At 39.8% G+C, this 14,171-nt stretch overlaps 2 protein-coding genes across 3 annotated transcripts in view; one reads left to right on the top strand and one right to left on the bottom strand.

The window, feature by feature from the left end:
- Positions 1–4,949, top strand: part of MTFR2 (mitochondrial fission regulator 2) — a 159,488-nt gene extending 154,539 nt beyond the window's left edge. The window contains exon 8 of one of the 2 annotated variants that reach the window (XM_081251027.1): positions 4,806–4,949. In XM_081251027.1, the coding sequence (XP_081107153.1) occupies positions 4,806–4,892 (87 nt within the window). In that variant the 3' untranslated portion in view covers positions 4,893–4,949. The remainder of the gene's footprint in view (positions 1–4,805) is intronic. The other variant, XM_081251025.1, reaches the window with a different exon arrangement.
- Positions 1–14,171, bottom strand: part of PDE7B (phosphodiesterase 7B) — a gene marked incomplete at both ends in the record, with an annotated part of 215,525 nt that overhangs the window by 88,208 nt on the left and 113,146 nt on the right. The window lies entirely within an intron of this gene.

The raw sequence follows: 14,171 nt of genomic DNA, 5'->3' as shown, positions 1-14,171 counted from the left end.
CTTTACTTTCTCGAGTGGGGCTGGGCTTGTCTCATTACTAAGAACCTCTCCAGTGGTCTGTTGCACTAATTGTGTCTTTCTGGGCTGTCGCTGAGAGAGCTTTGTGTGTTGGAAAGAGAGGAACCAGGAGTTATTTGTCCAGAAACCATGCTTTTGGCAAAAGGAACAATATAAAGTTTTCCTTGCATGTGAAAAAAGTTCTTTTTTTCTTCTCTTTGAAAAAACCTTGAACTTTCTGTCAAAATCAGAGAAGGGGAAATGTCACCAAGTTAGAGTTAATATTCTATTGCCTATACTGTATGACCTTGCAACTTTAGAATTATTAAATACTTTGTGACAAATGCACATTTTGGGACTTACATGCTGCAAAAGTGAATATATAAATAGCAGTGCTTTTATTTTCTAAAGCGGGTATGGTATGTTTTAACTCAGACTAGACATTCTTTAGCTTGATGGTTTTACAGGGGGAAATGAGAAAAAAAGTTACAATCACTAGGAACACAGAAGACTCATAAAAAAAGATATTGAACAAGAAGCAGCAGGAATGCCTAAAGAGAATTCCAAGAAGCTGTAAAAGAACTTAAAAGGACACCAAGCACATGTCTTCTTGCAAAGATTGAGAATAAGGGAAATAATCTGAGGAGTCATTTTAGGGAATACGTGATCTGGATCTGCCTTAAGTAATGAAAACACCAGTGTAAGCTTGCACATTATTCACTTATTTCTGGGATAATGCTTTTTACCTCCAGAATCTCACCGAAGCAAAGTTTGCTATTTTTTAATAAATGTATAATACACACACACAATGCCTGGCACATCATAGGCACTCAAAAAAAAACTACAAAAAAACAGTAGCTATTATTATGATTTTGTTGCTGTTCTGAGATTCCTGTGCCCTCCCCCATCATAGTAGGTATTATTTAGGAGAATTTCAAAGTCAGGCACTGTTTTAAGGACTGTACATGTATGAGCTGGTTTAGTCCTCATAACCACCCGCCTGAGGTAGGTATGTGCAACCTCCATGTTGTGCTGAGGAACGCAGAGTTTGTAAGTCACTGAATTGGGATCAGAAGCCAGGTGGCCTCGGGAGCCATTGCTCTCTAAGCCACTGCTGTGCAGAGCCAATGTCTCCATTCTTTACAACAGTGACCAGTCAGATCACCCATGACATTTTTCATGGCTTTCTTGACCTTCCCAGACTGTGTTTTTCCTCTCTCTGCTGGGCAGGTCAGGGTTAATGAAAGTCAGTACCAAAGCTATGTCTGGAGGAAATCTTGATGCTTCATGTCAGTACTATAAGCCCAGGACCACAGAGGTGCCACAGATCATGACACTAGAAGCTATGAGTCTCAGAGGATGCAGGTTAGACTACAGGGAGTCTAGACTCCACTGGAGAGCTAGGTATCTTGTAGGGAAGTAGAACTTTTGGGTAAGTGTGTCAGCAAAGGGGCCAATTCTAGAGCAGGCTCTGAAGAGACCCTAGACTAATTCAGTTCATTTTGATAAACTGTCATGCAAAACATTACACAAAGTGTTGGAAAGTAGGTGGGGAAAGGGAAACACAAATGAACAGAAGATGTCATCTTGGCACTAAGATCATTAATCATCTAGAAGAGATTCATAGAAATGAGTAAATATGGTATAAAGCCAGAAAGAATCTAACTTTTAGTGATAACTGGGATATTTGGGTTTGGATCCTTGTCTCAGAAGTGCTGTGAGACCTACTTGAGAATGGACTTGAGGATGTGGGGAGGGGGAAGGGTAAGCTGTGACAAAGCGAAAGAGAGGCATGGACATATATACACTACCAAACGTAAGGTAGATAGATAGTGGGAAGCAGCCGCAGAGCACAGGGAGATCAGCTCGGTGCTTTGTGACCGCCTGGAGGGGTGGGATGGGGAGGGTGGGAGGGAGGGAGATGCATGAGGGAAGGGATGTGGGAACAGATGTATATGTATGACTGATTCACTTTGTTATAAAGCAGAAACTAATAAAAAAATAAAATAAAATAAAATAAAATAAAAAAAAGAAAGTTAACCAGGAACCTGAAATACCATAAAGTCTAATAGCTAATATCTCCAACATATATAATGAGATCTAAACTGAAAAAAAAATCCTTGGGTTAGAATAACTTGGACTCTACGTATTGGCTCACAATGAAGTTATCATATCATTTGCTTTATTAAAAAAAGATGGAAACAAAAAAAAAAAGAAAAGTGCTGTGAGGTTTTATGATTTTATATGGATAAATAACTTGGACATGTCTGGGTCTAAAATAACTTCCTAGTAATCTACAAAACTGTTTCAGTTAGTAGAACTGAAAGAGAATCATTTAATGTTCAATTAAATAATTTAATATAATTTTACATTTAAAAGGACTTCACATTTTAGAACAATGATTGAAGGTGTGATTTAGACTCTCATACCAGGTCTTCAGTAAGCAAATTTCTGTGGGTACAGGCACATAATTTAAATTAGAACACTCTTTCTGAAACCACTTGTCACCAGGAAGAGACGTCCTTTGGATTTAATGAGTATGTTAGCTTTCTGGAAAAAAAAATATACATACAGCAGAAGAGGTGGGGGGAGGAGGAAGCGCAGAATGAAGAGGAGGAGGAGAGAGAAGAGGCTACAAAGAAAACGGACACAGGGAGGGACCGGATCCTGGGGCTGAGGGAAAGGGAGGCATCAGAGATAATTTGTAGATTTTTGTCTTGCATACCTGGATGGTTGGTTGTACCCATCACAGAAAAAGGAAATTCTCAAAGAGAAGTCATTTCATGTCCTTCATTTGATAAATGATATTTAATATAAATGATATTTATGAGACATGATATTTTTGGCAGGCAACACAATGGTGAAGAACCTTGGGAACAGTCTTTGCCTCCTGGAGTTTACATTCTCTTGGAGGGGACAGCATAGAGGAATTATATGCATAAATGTAAAGTTGCAACTTTGGGTACTGGAACAAAAGAGAGGTCTATTGATGTTAAGAAAGTTATAACAAACTTCACTTTGCTAGGGAGGTTATTGTGAGCCTCCCCGAGAAGAAGGTGACATTTGATCTGAGCTCTCGGGAATGAACAGGAGTTAATTTAAGGTGAACATATGTCCCGATTTGCCCTGGAAAGTCTTGATTAAGGCCCACTGTCTCTCCTGGTGTAACTAGTAATAGTGGCCCTTTCACACTTGGAAGTATTCTGATTGGATCATACATTACATGATTACCCCCGAGTGCGGCAGTCCAGGCAGACAGGCGTGCATGTCCAAAGGTTTTACTGCAGGTGGATGGTGTGTCTGAGCTCCTGTAACAAGACCTAGTGTGTATCATGGGAAAGAACAAAGCGGTTGAGGTGGGGCATGATGCACAATGAGGCTGGAGAGAGGTGTCAGGGCTTTGCGGGACAGGCTGAGGAGTTTGACCTTATTCCAAAAGAATTAGGAAGTCATGTGATGTTGTTAAGGGGGAGATGATATAACTGGATTCGCATGTTGAAAAAAACAACTTTGGGTGCACAATAGAGAAGGATTGAAAGGGGCGAGAAGGACTAGTTAGGGGATCATTGTATTGATAGTAGTCCAGGTGAGAAAAAGTGGTGGCTTGGAGTATGGCAGTGGTCCTAGCAGAGAAGTGAATAGATTTTAGACATATTTAGTAGGTAGAAATGACATGTGGAATTGCCTGGGAGGTCTGAGGGAGAGGGAAATATCAAGGATAATTCCTAGATTCCTGGCTTTTTGTAACTGGATGATTGATTATGCTAACCACAGAAAAGGGGAATTTAAAAAGGATATGGGAGAAGTTCATGTGATCAACTTTGGCTACGTTGAGTTTAAGTGTTACTGTTATTTCAAAGCAAAAATGTCAAGTAGGCGGTTGGACATATGGGTCTGGACCCATAGGGAATGTCTGGGATGAATATATAAATTTATAAATCAAATAAAACTACAGGCATGTATAAATTTGCCTAGGAAATGAAGTGATAAGTGAATAAGGCCTGGCATCCAGGGTTAAGGAACTCTAACATTTAATATCTTGCTGGAGGAGGAGTCTATAAGGGAGAAGAGGCAGCTATAAAGGTAGGAAGAAATCCAGAAGCTCATTTTGTCATGGAAGAGAGTAATTCAAGAGAGAGGGAATGGCTTTCAGATAGATCTTGCTGAAAGTGTAAGTGAAATGAGGATTGAAAAAAGTCCATTGGGTTTAGCTGAGTGACAGTACTGTGAAATAGAAGCAGAGTCCTTTGGGCATCACATGGAGTTGGGAAATTGGGAAGGTTTTATTAAGGAGCCAATATTTAGATGATCTTAAAAGATAAGTAAAATTTTGAGATTTTACAGTGTTGGCTTGCAGTTGATCCAGCTATGATGATTGAAATGAAGGGAAGAGATTTTTAGGAAAAAATCATGCTGATCTTAAGAACACTGGTAATCCATAAGATTGATATTAATAACAAAATATAATTTGAAAATTGCACAGAGGATAAAACAGCCCTGGTCACGAAAATGCCTGCAGATTTTTGCAAAATATAGTGATACCCCATCTAATCACTTCCTATACCTAAATATTCTTCAAGAAAAAAAAAAAAGTCTCCTGCAAATCAGTGCCAAGGAGAGTATTTGTTGGGAAGAAAAGGATGGGCACATTAATGAGAAGAAATATAATTAATAAGATAAAATACCAAGTCCTAATATTGTTGAATAATTTCTTGTTTTCTTGAACTTTGAATAATTTGAGAAAAGCATTTCAATGTATTGTTTGTTTTCATGTGCTTCTGAACTTCCTGATTCTGGCCGGGAACAAGGACAGACCTGCCAAAATACTGCAAGAAAAGATGTTGCTGATCACAGGCAGGAAATACTCAAAGTCCCACGAGATAGCCTGTTCTTAGGAGACTTCCACACGAAGTCTGCTGACCTCAGAAGGACCATCAGGCCACCACACTCACTGCTGGAGCCTGCTCAGGGTTAGGAGGTGTTTGGGAGTTCTTCATTCCAGGCATCCGTGCCAACATGGCACTGGAGGTTCTTTTAAACTCCAAGTGTTGTTCATTTTTTGTTTTTCAGAAGGGAAACAGATGGCAAAAACTGGACTCAGTTGGGAAATGGTTGAATCTATTATGTTACATCCATGTTATAGGATGTTATTTTGCTGTTAAAACCTGTCACTTATATTTCTATAGTAATCGCTAACATTTATTGAGCATACAGTATGTGCTAGGTAATGTCTGAAGTACTTTTCATGAATTAACTCATTTCATCCTCTCAATAGCCCCCTTAAATAAGTACTGTTGTCTATGTCGTACCTGGGAGACAGAGGTGTTAAATTACTTTTCCAAGATGACATAGTCAATGAGTGTGAAGGCAGATTTGGATGCCTGGCTCCACAGCCTGTGTTTTCAACTAATATGGTAAAATATGTCTGTTCAAATATGTCTTGATCTGAAGTGAGAGCCATGGTATATTGTTAAGGGAGGGTGGGTATTATGTAGTATTGAAAAACTATCACAAAGAAGAAACCAATAATATGAGAAGCTATTAACTACCTCTATGAACTTGGTAACTATTAACCATTCTGGGTTTCATTCAGTCTTCTGTTTTGTTAAATAGGGATAATAATATCTGCTCTGTATACCTCATAGAAGGTAGGAATGAAATCACGTGGATAAAAGTGTTTTGTCAATCATCTTGTAATAAAGTTTATTATTAAGAATATTCTTATTGATATTGCTATATAAAAGTTAAACGTACATAATATACTATACATTATATAAATTCTATATTGAATTATATTTTATGTATTGTATAAATAATATTATTGATATTGCTCTATAAATCTAGGTCATTGTTAAAATAGATTCAAACAGAGTAACATTACTGTTTGATATATAATTAATTGTGAATTGGGGCTTCCCTGGTGGCGCAGCGGTTGAGAATCTGCCTGCTAATGCAGGGGACACGGGTTCGAGCCCTGGTCTGGGAGGATCCCACATGCCGCGGAGCAACTAGGCCCGTGAGCCACAACTACTGAGCCTGTGCGTCTGGAGACTGTGCTCCGCAACAAGAGAGGCCACGATAGTGAGGGGCCCGTGCACCGCGATGAAGAGTGGCCCCCGCTTGCCACAACTAGAGAAAGTCCTCGCACAGAAATGAAGACCCAACACAGCAAAAATAAATAAATTAATTAATAAACTCCTACCCCCAACATCTTAAAAAAAAAGTGAATTAAGGGTGCTGTAGTCAAATGTGCTTGTGAAATGTAGAGGTTTAATAAAATTAAACTTTAAAAAGTTGCAATATTATGGGCTGAATTGTGCCCTCCATTCATATATTGAAACTGTAACCCCCTTAGTACCTCAGAATGTAACTATATTTTGTGATCGGGCCTTTAAAGAGGTGATTAAGTTAAAATGAGGCCATTATGATGGGTCCTAATCCAATCTGACTTGTGTTTTTATAAAAAGAGCACATTAGACATGCAAGGAGACACCAGTTTTGTGTGAGCCCAGAGAAAATGCCATGTGGGGACATAGCGAGAAGGTGGACATCTGAAAGCCAAGGACAGAGGCTTCAGAAGAAACCGGACATGTTGATACCTTGATCTTGGACTAACCTCTAGAACTGTGAGAAAACAAATTTCTGATATTTAAGACACTCAGTCTATGGTATCTTGTTAGGTAGAGAGGCTGCTTCTGCTGTCAAAGAAGACTCGTCGGAATTTGGGGGTTCAATGTCCCCACCTTCATCAGGGCCTTCTCATATGTCTCCATTTTCCAATTTTCAGAGTCCCATTCCTTCCCACTCAAGGCCCTCACTTTAATAGTAAACACCCTCCAACGTTGGGAATTCAATTTGTTTTGTAATTCAGCCATTAGCCGGATGAGATTCTGGGCTTGGCTTTCAGGAATCTCAGCTTTGCAGCTACAGGAAATGAGTCTCTTTCAAGGCAGACATAGAAGCTTTCAGGGTCATTTATACAGCACTTGAGCTGGAAATTTGAATCCCTGAAGTCATTCTTTTCTTTTTCCACTTTGTCCAGCAACGTTAGGAATACCCAGCCAATCTCATTATTCTTGTTAGTTTGACAAAAAAATTTGAAGGGATTACATACATGGGTACCCAGAAGCTTGCCTCTTATACATGTTTAGTTAGGAGAATCTATTGTTGACATTTTGCATATCTCTATTGCCACATCACACTGTGAACTCATCAGTGTTCCCTTTACTAATGGGAATAGAGTAATTAGCATCTTTAAATCTAATCATATTAGACAGCCAATCCCAGACAGCCCAGACCAATTTAGAAAACCCATCCTCAAGATTCTGTTCCTCTCGAACCACTCTTGTTACCCAAATCTGTATTAGTCAGGGTTTTGTTTCTCTGAAGAACCCTGACTAATACGTGTGAGATTTTTGGATCTTTCCAATTATTGAGCTTCACTGTGAAGGTGAGATCATACAGAATTTCCCAAACATCTTTGTCCACAAAACATGTTTTTCAAGTATCTTCTAAGATGACTATTTTGAGGAAAATAATTGGGTATATACTGTTCTACATGGAGCCTGTGTGTGTGTGTGTGCGTGTGTGCGTGCATGTGTGTGTAATACTTAGGTCAAAATCTCGGCACTGGAAGGAGCTTAGAGGTCCCCTAGTGCCCTTCTCTGGTACCATCACTCTGCATTCTTGTCCTGTATGACTAAGTCTACACATCTGGTTCTAATTGCTTTTTTGGGGTACAGACCAACTGGCTATTTATTCACTTATTCCTCAAATATGTTTTGAGTGCCTACTATGTGCCAGGCCCTGTTTTAGACTCTGAGACTATGGCAATGAACAGAACAGGCAGAACATGCCTGCTCAGGTTCCAGTGGAGGCAAGACAGACAATAGACAAAATTAACTAATAAATTGCTGATAGTACCTGATGTAAGTGCTCTGGGGTGAATAAAGCAGGGAAGGGGTGAGGGAGTTCTGGGTGGGCTGGGTGGGAGGTGGGACTGAGGTTTAAATAGAGGAGGGTGTGGGAGGGCTGCTCGGAGGTGCCTTGGAGCAAAGACCTGAATGAAATGTGAGAGGAGCCGTGGGGCCATCTGGGAGGAGCATTTCAGGGAAGAGCAAGCACAAGCCTGATATGTTCTAGAATTAGCAAGGAGGCCAGCATGCTGGAGCAGAGAGAGTGTGGGGAGGAGATAAGGGCAGAGAGATGACAAGTGGGGAGGGGTGGGCAAGGAGGCGAGTCGGAAATATCAATAGCTTAGAGACTCAGAGAGAAACGGAGACACGAGGAGGTTTTGCAGAGAGAGTGACATGATCTGACTAATGTTTTTAAAGCATGGCTCTGGCAGCTCTGTTGCTGATCTCGGGTGGCCTCGGCCTGCAGTGGCTTGAAGCAGGATTTCGGTTCCCGGCCAGAGGCCAGACATTGAAGTCAGGCCGTAGCAGTGAGAGCGCTGAATCTTAGCCACTAGACTATGATGGCCAGTGGCCAGTGACAAGGCCCTGGCCCATCAGCTTTGTAGAAATAAATTTCCACAAAGAGACGGAAAGAAGTGAATCAAGTCAAGTGTTTATGAGGAGGAAAAAAAGGGTATGTGTGGACAGACACAGGGGCGGACTCAGAGAAGGAGTCACTTGTGGTAGTCTGAATCACTTATATGGGGCATTTCTACCGGTTTCCTTTGGCCAGTCATCTTTCTTTGCCTGGTTCTGAGTCTGTATTTGGTTTATCTCAGGGTCCTCCCATGTTGGTGTGCGCATCTCTTAGCCAAGACGGATTTTAGCGAAGAGGGCTTCGGGTAGGTTGACATCACTCCCTTTTTGACCTCCAACGAGCCTTTCCGCGCGTGTATAGTTGGGAAGGTCTCCTCGAGCTCGAGAATGAGAAATATGTGGTCTCTATCTTTTATCTGGGCAGGGCTCAGCTCTTCTCTCCCTCCTGCTATTTTGGAATATCTGTCCACAGGGGACAAACTCCTGCTGCTCAGCCAGGGGCCCATCTATCTCCTGCCTCATTGGGAATAAACTGTTGGGGAGTTTATACATTTAGTAGATTCCCAGACAAATGTGGTATCTTTTCCTATAACCCAGGTGCTGTCTTGTGTCCTAGTTATGACAAGCCCAGTCAGCCACCAAGGCCTGTTACTGTGTGCCGCTCCCCACCCCCCAGAGGTTGTCTTATCACTTAGCAGGGTAGGTACTCTATTAAAGCCTGTGTATGCAGGGCCCTCTCTAGGAAAGGGGGCTAAGGCCCAATAAACATTCTTCTGGCATCATGGAGAAGGCAGAAAATTGGTCAAGTCACATGATCATGTGGCTACTTCATTCATACAAGTTCCCATCAAATTTATAAGTACGTAGGATACAAATACATCTATTTTAGGGAGAGGTGTATTTTAGAATATCTTATTATCTTTAAAATTAATTAAACTTGTCCTAGCAGAATACATACTTGGAAGAAAGACCTTGCAGCATATTGACTTGGAATAAGAACTATTTTAGAAGCAGATAAAATATAAAACTCAAGAAACATTGGCTCCTATAGAAACGGTCCCTGAAACCTGCCCTTCTGTGCCTGGACTTTATTTACAATAGGGTTAATTGGAACATACATTAATTTGCCCACCCCTTGCTTGTTTACACAGCCATCATAATTACCCTTGGCGACTAAGCTGAAGTGGAGGTACTTTATAAACAGAGATCATTTGATTTTTTTTAACCAAATAATATTCAGACAACTTTTGCCTTTTTTCTAGTTTTCTGACACTTTCCCACTCTCCATAATTCCACCAGGATTATTGACAGGAGCTTAGCAAATATATCTGCGAATAGTTGGGATTATAATTCACTAGACCCAGAATCTTGAATTTTTGCAAAATGGTCCTTGTTTTTGTCTATTGTTTGTTTTTTTACTTTCTTGGGCTTCCATTCCAACCCTCTACACTGACCCTGTTTAAAACAAAGCTATACCTTTTCTACTTTGAATTCATTCTTTTGGACAAAAAGAAAGAAAAAAAAAAGGGATGGTGAACTTTTATTGCTCTTTCTCAGTCTGCTGCTGCTCTTAACATTTTGCTGCTTTCCTGGGCCATAGGCTGGTTCTTTTCCATCCTTGTTCTTTAAAGAGCATTTTAAGAAATCCTTTAAAAAAATCCTTTCTCATTGGTTTGCATCAGGCATTTGTGTTTGCCTTTGGTTACATGAATCTTCCTCTGTCTTTTGTGCATGTTATTAATAGTTTAAAAAATATTTGAACTCATCAGAGAACTTTTTATACACCTTCATTGACTTCTTCAGGTAAACCTCTCTATTCTTGCTTACAGAGATACCTTGTGATCTCGATGTTTCTTTCCTATAAACCCAGAAGTCCGAGAATACATCTTAGCTATCACTGGGAAAATTATGCCTGAATTAAATGAATAAATACACATTCTAAGAAGTTTGTATTTTAGATTTTTCTGTCCTATCAAGTCTTACAGCCTTTCAGAATCTATTTTGATGGCAATATACATTTCCCTTTATGAAATTAAAGTCTAACAATGTCCCAAATTCCTTTCACTACATCATTTTCCTCTTGTGATAATTAAACCCAGAGAAACAGTTCTTCATGTCCAAACCCAATTATGTGATTTTAATCTGTTTGAATTTGAGAACTGGAACTGAAAAACGGATTCAAAATATGAAATCATTCTTTGGGAGATGATAAATAAATAAACAGTAATATTTGTTTTCAATCAATGTTCACTGACTACCAATTATAAATCTATTGTACTCATGTATTATTATATTAGGAATTTGTGAGCAATATAATATAATGTTCCCCTCAAGTGATATTGGGGGACAAGTCTTTTAGTATTAATTGCTTAGTTTTTCATATCTGATATGCTGCTGCTTATGGCTTTCCTCTTAGTATAATTGTAACTGATGGATGGATTTGGGCACAGTATATAATTTCTTCTACACTGAGTAAAACCTGGTGCTCTGTGTTGCTTCTCACTTTAGACACTCAAGATTCTACCATCTGTAATTCTCCAGGACTTCCCTGCTTTTTCACTTCATATAGTACATAGAAAATAACATTTGATTCCCACTGGGTTAAATGTATCTGGTTGCTCAAGTTGAAAGCCTTTAGAACTGGGATCTTGGCTGCCCCAGGCTTGCCTGGCTACCCCAGGGACTGAGGGTGATCAACATCTCAGCACACTGGAAACCCATTCACAGCACATTGGTTGGGGAACACTGATCTATACAATTAAGATGAAGCTACCTGGATACAGCCCTCAGAATAGCTTATCATATGTTTGATTTATTAGAATATATACTTTTGAGGTCAACAGACTTCACAGAATCATAGGGTCAGTCTTCAGAAAACGTTACTATTCATCAGCAGGGATTGGGCAGGGTGGGGTGAAGCTCATGGAAAACTGGAGTAGAAGGAGTGGACTGTCATTTAAAGCAAATGTTTTATTTCTCTGAACTGACATGTCAGTGCCCTGGAAAAAGATAAGCTCTTGCTTACCTTTAACTTTCTAGTCATATAATTCAGCAGGATACTTAAAAAATTTTTTTCCATTATACTTTCAAACTGGTCAGAATTTTCCCTCTGCATCCCAGGATGGGAGCGAAAAAGAAATCAGACTGACATTCTACTCTGTTTCACAACCATCAAAGATCAGTTGTTTTCAATCACATCTTCTGATTTAATTGGTCTGGGGTGCGTCTGGGCATAGGTATTTTTACAAAGCTTCCCCAGTGACTCCAATGGGAAGACAAGGGTAGGAACTACTGATGAGTATCCCATTTTGTAACTGAGCACATATGTGAAAGGACACATCCCAAAGCACAATCATCCAGCAAGATAGAGATGAGACATGAGGCAAAAGCAAATAGTACAGGAAGCAAATATTTATACTAAGCATCATCTTTGGGCATTTCTGAGTTGTGTCTCGTGGGATTTGGGCACCTTAGTTGGGGAAATGGATTATCACTGCTCTGGTGAGCTAGGAGAGGTTTTGTGGAACAATCAACTTAAAGAACATTTTGAAGGAAAAAGGTCGTGAAAATTTGGGGTATGAATTCACAGACCAGGAAAAAGAAGGGCCAGAACAGCAATTGGAGAAATAGATGGAGGAGTGGTTTGCTTAGTGAAAGAGAGTTTGCAGGGGGTGGGTAGTAGAGAAATGGGAGATAAAGACTCTCGGCCTTCCAACGAGGAGCTCAGTCACTGAGCAAAAACTAGGTTGCTCCACAGGTGGCCTGGTTCAGATTTAGAAGGGTAACTGGCACATTTTTTCTTGGATTGGGCAATCAGAGCTGAGGAAGGACTTTGTCAACAATAATCTGTACTCACACTCAAAGAAAAACTACAACAAAAATAATACAGAGTACTGCCATGGAAAATGCTTACTGACAAGATTAAGAGTGCAATAAAGTACAGGTATATTTCATATTATATAGTATAAGGAAGTTACAATTCAAGTTCTGAAGAAAAATACAGGTAACGATCCAAAGCCTAACTTTATTATACAGCATCTGTGAAGCCATCTCATATCTCTATAATCCCTCCAACGAGAAGCACAAATTCTCCAAATTCCTAAACAAAGAACTTTAGCAACGACTTATCACCAGCTTTATTGAGGATTTACTTTTGGATCTTTTCTAGAATTTTCAGTGTCACTTCTTTCTCTAAACCTTAATGCTCCACACATGTTCGGGCTTTCTCAGAGCTAAGTGAATGGCCCCATGCTACCCTGTCAATGGAAGGATATTATTCCTGAGGGTACAAAATGAACAGTCATTTCTGGGTTTTCAAGGTTAAAGATGATAGAGCCCTCTTCGGGTTAGTTTAAAAACCTCATTTGGTGTCTTGCAGTTGTCTCAGAGGGCCTACACAATCAGCAATCACTGTGTGTATCACTAAGACAGACAGTTCAGAAAGACGGACGGTTCCAGGGAGATTATATGCCTGTGACTGGGCAGAATATTCGTAACTCCAAATAGCTAAAAGTGCCTTCTGAGCACTAGACATAGAAAATAAGGAAGAGAGAAAAAGACACACACAAAGAAGGAAATGTTTAGAATGTTAAGTCCCCGAGGGTGAGAGTTCTGCCTAAATGTGACAAATATATGTCATAAATTAAAAATGTTCAATAAATATTTTGTTATTTTATTTTATTCAAATGCATTTTTTTCCACTTGGGAATATGCCCTATATAAAGATGCATAAAATGTTCACTTTGGCAAACTCATTTCCATTCATTTCTTGTTTTTCGGCATTCGGAAAATCTACAACGGTGTCAATATAACATTCTGATTTTGTTTTTCAACTTCCCCATTCATTTACTTGGCTTTATACAAAAATAATATTCAGAAGATGGCCCCAAAGAAAATATGCTGGGTACCAGGGTCATCAAGTGAACAACTGCATCTTTCTCTGAGAAGGGAGCCGGGGAAATGGACCAAATTGCAGGAGGTAGAAGCACATGTTTGTAGTCTTCTCTTTTCTCCATTTTTAATAGCACGGAACCATTTATTTATTGACTGCTTGAAATAAATTCAAATAGAAGAACTTTGTAAATGCTGCAGTCTCTGGTAAGACCTACCTGGTGCCAATCTTTTTTGTTATTTATGAGAGGGCCTCAGAGAGCTTGAATGTCTACTCTTTTCATCCAAGAGTTTGTGTTGTTGTCAGCTAAAGCGCTTTTGTCTGGAAAAGATGCTGGACGATAACTCACAGGCTCACAATTCTCCTAGGACTGAATTGGGACCCCATTGAGCCTTACACTTAAGTGGGTTCTCTGAAGAGTATTTCAGTGTTTCTAAGCGAGCAAGAGTATTTCACAGCTTCCTGTGTTTTGTTCCCTATGGGTAGGTGGGAAAAGAGGGCAGGCTGTGGGGTCAGGGTCCTGACAGGGAAGACTCCATCCCTGGAGTTCTTATGGCTCCTTTCATTTACTTGGCTTTTCTTTCTCCAGTTTTTAAATTACCTTAGATTTTTAAATAATGGCTTTGTTAAGATACAATTTACATACCACACAATTCACCCATTTAAAGTATACAATTCAATAGTTTTAGTACATTCACAGATATGTGCAACCATCAAGACAGTCAACTTTAGAACATTTTCATCACCTCAAAAAGAAACCCCGGGGCTTCCCTGGTGGCACAGTGGTTGAG

The sequence above is a fragment of the Mesoplodon bidens genome (assembly GCF_964165515.1).
Source record: "Mesoplodon bidens genome assembly, chromosome: 12".
Classification (NCBI taxonomy): Eukaryota; Metazoa; Chordata; class Mammalia; order Artiodactyla; family Ziphiidae; genus Mesoplodon; species Mesoplodon bidens.
The sequence above is the reverse complement of the archived record's forward strand: the minus strand, read 5'-3'. Positions and strand labels throughout refer to the sequence as shown.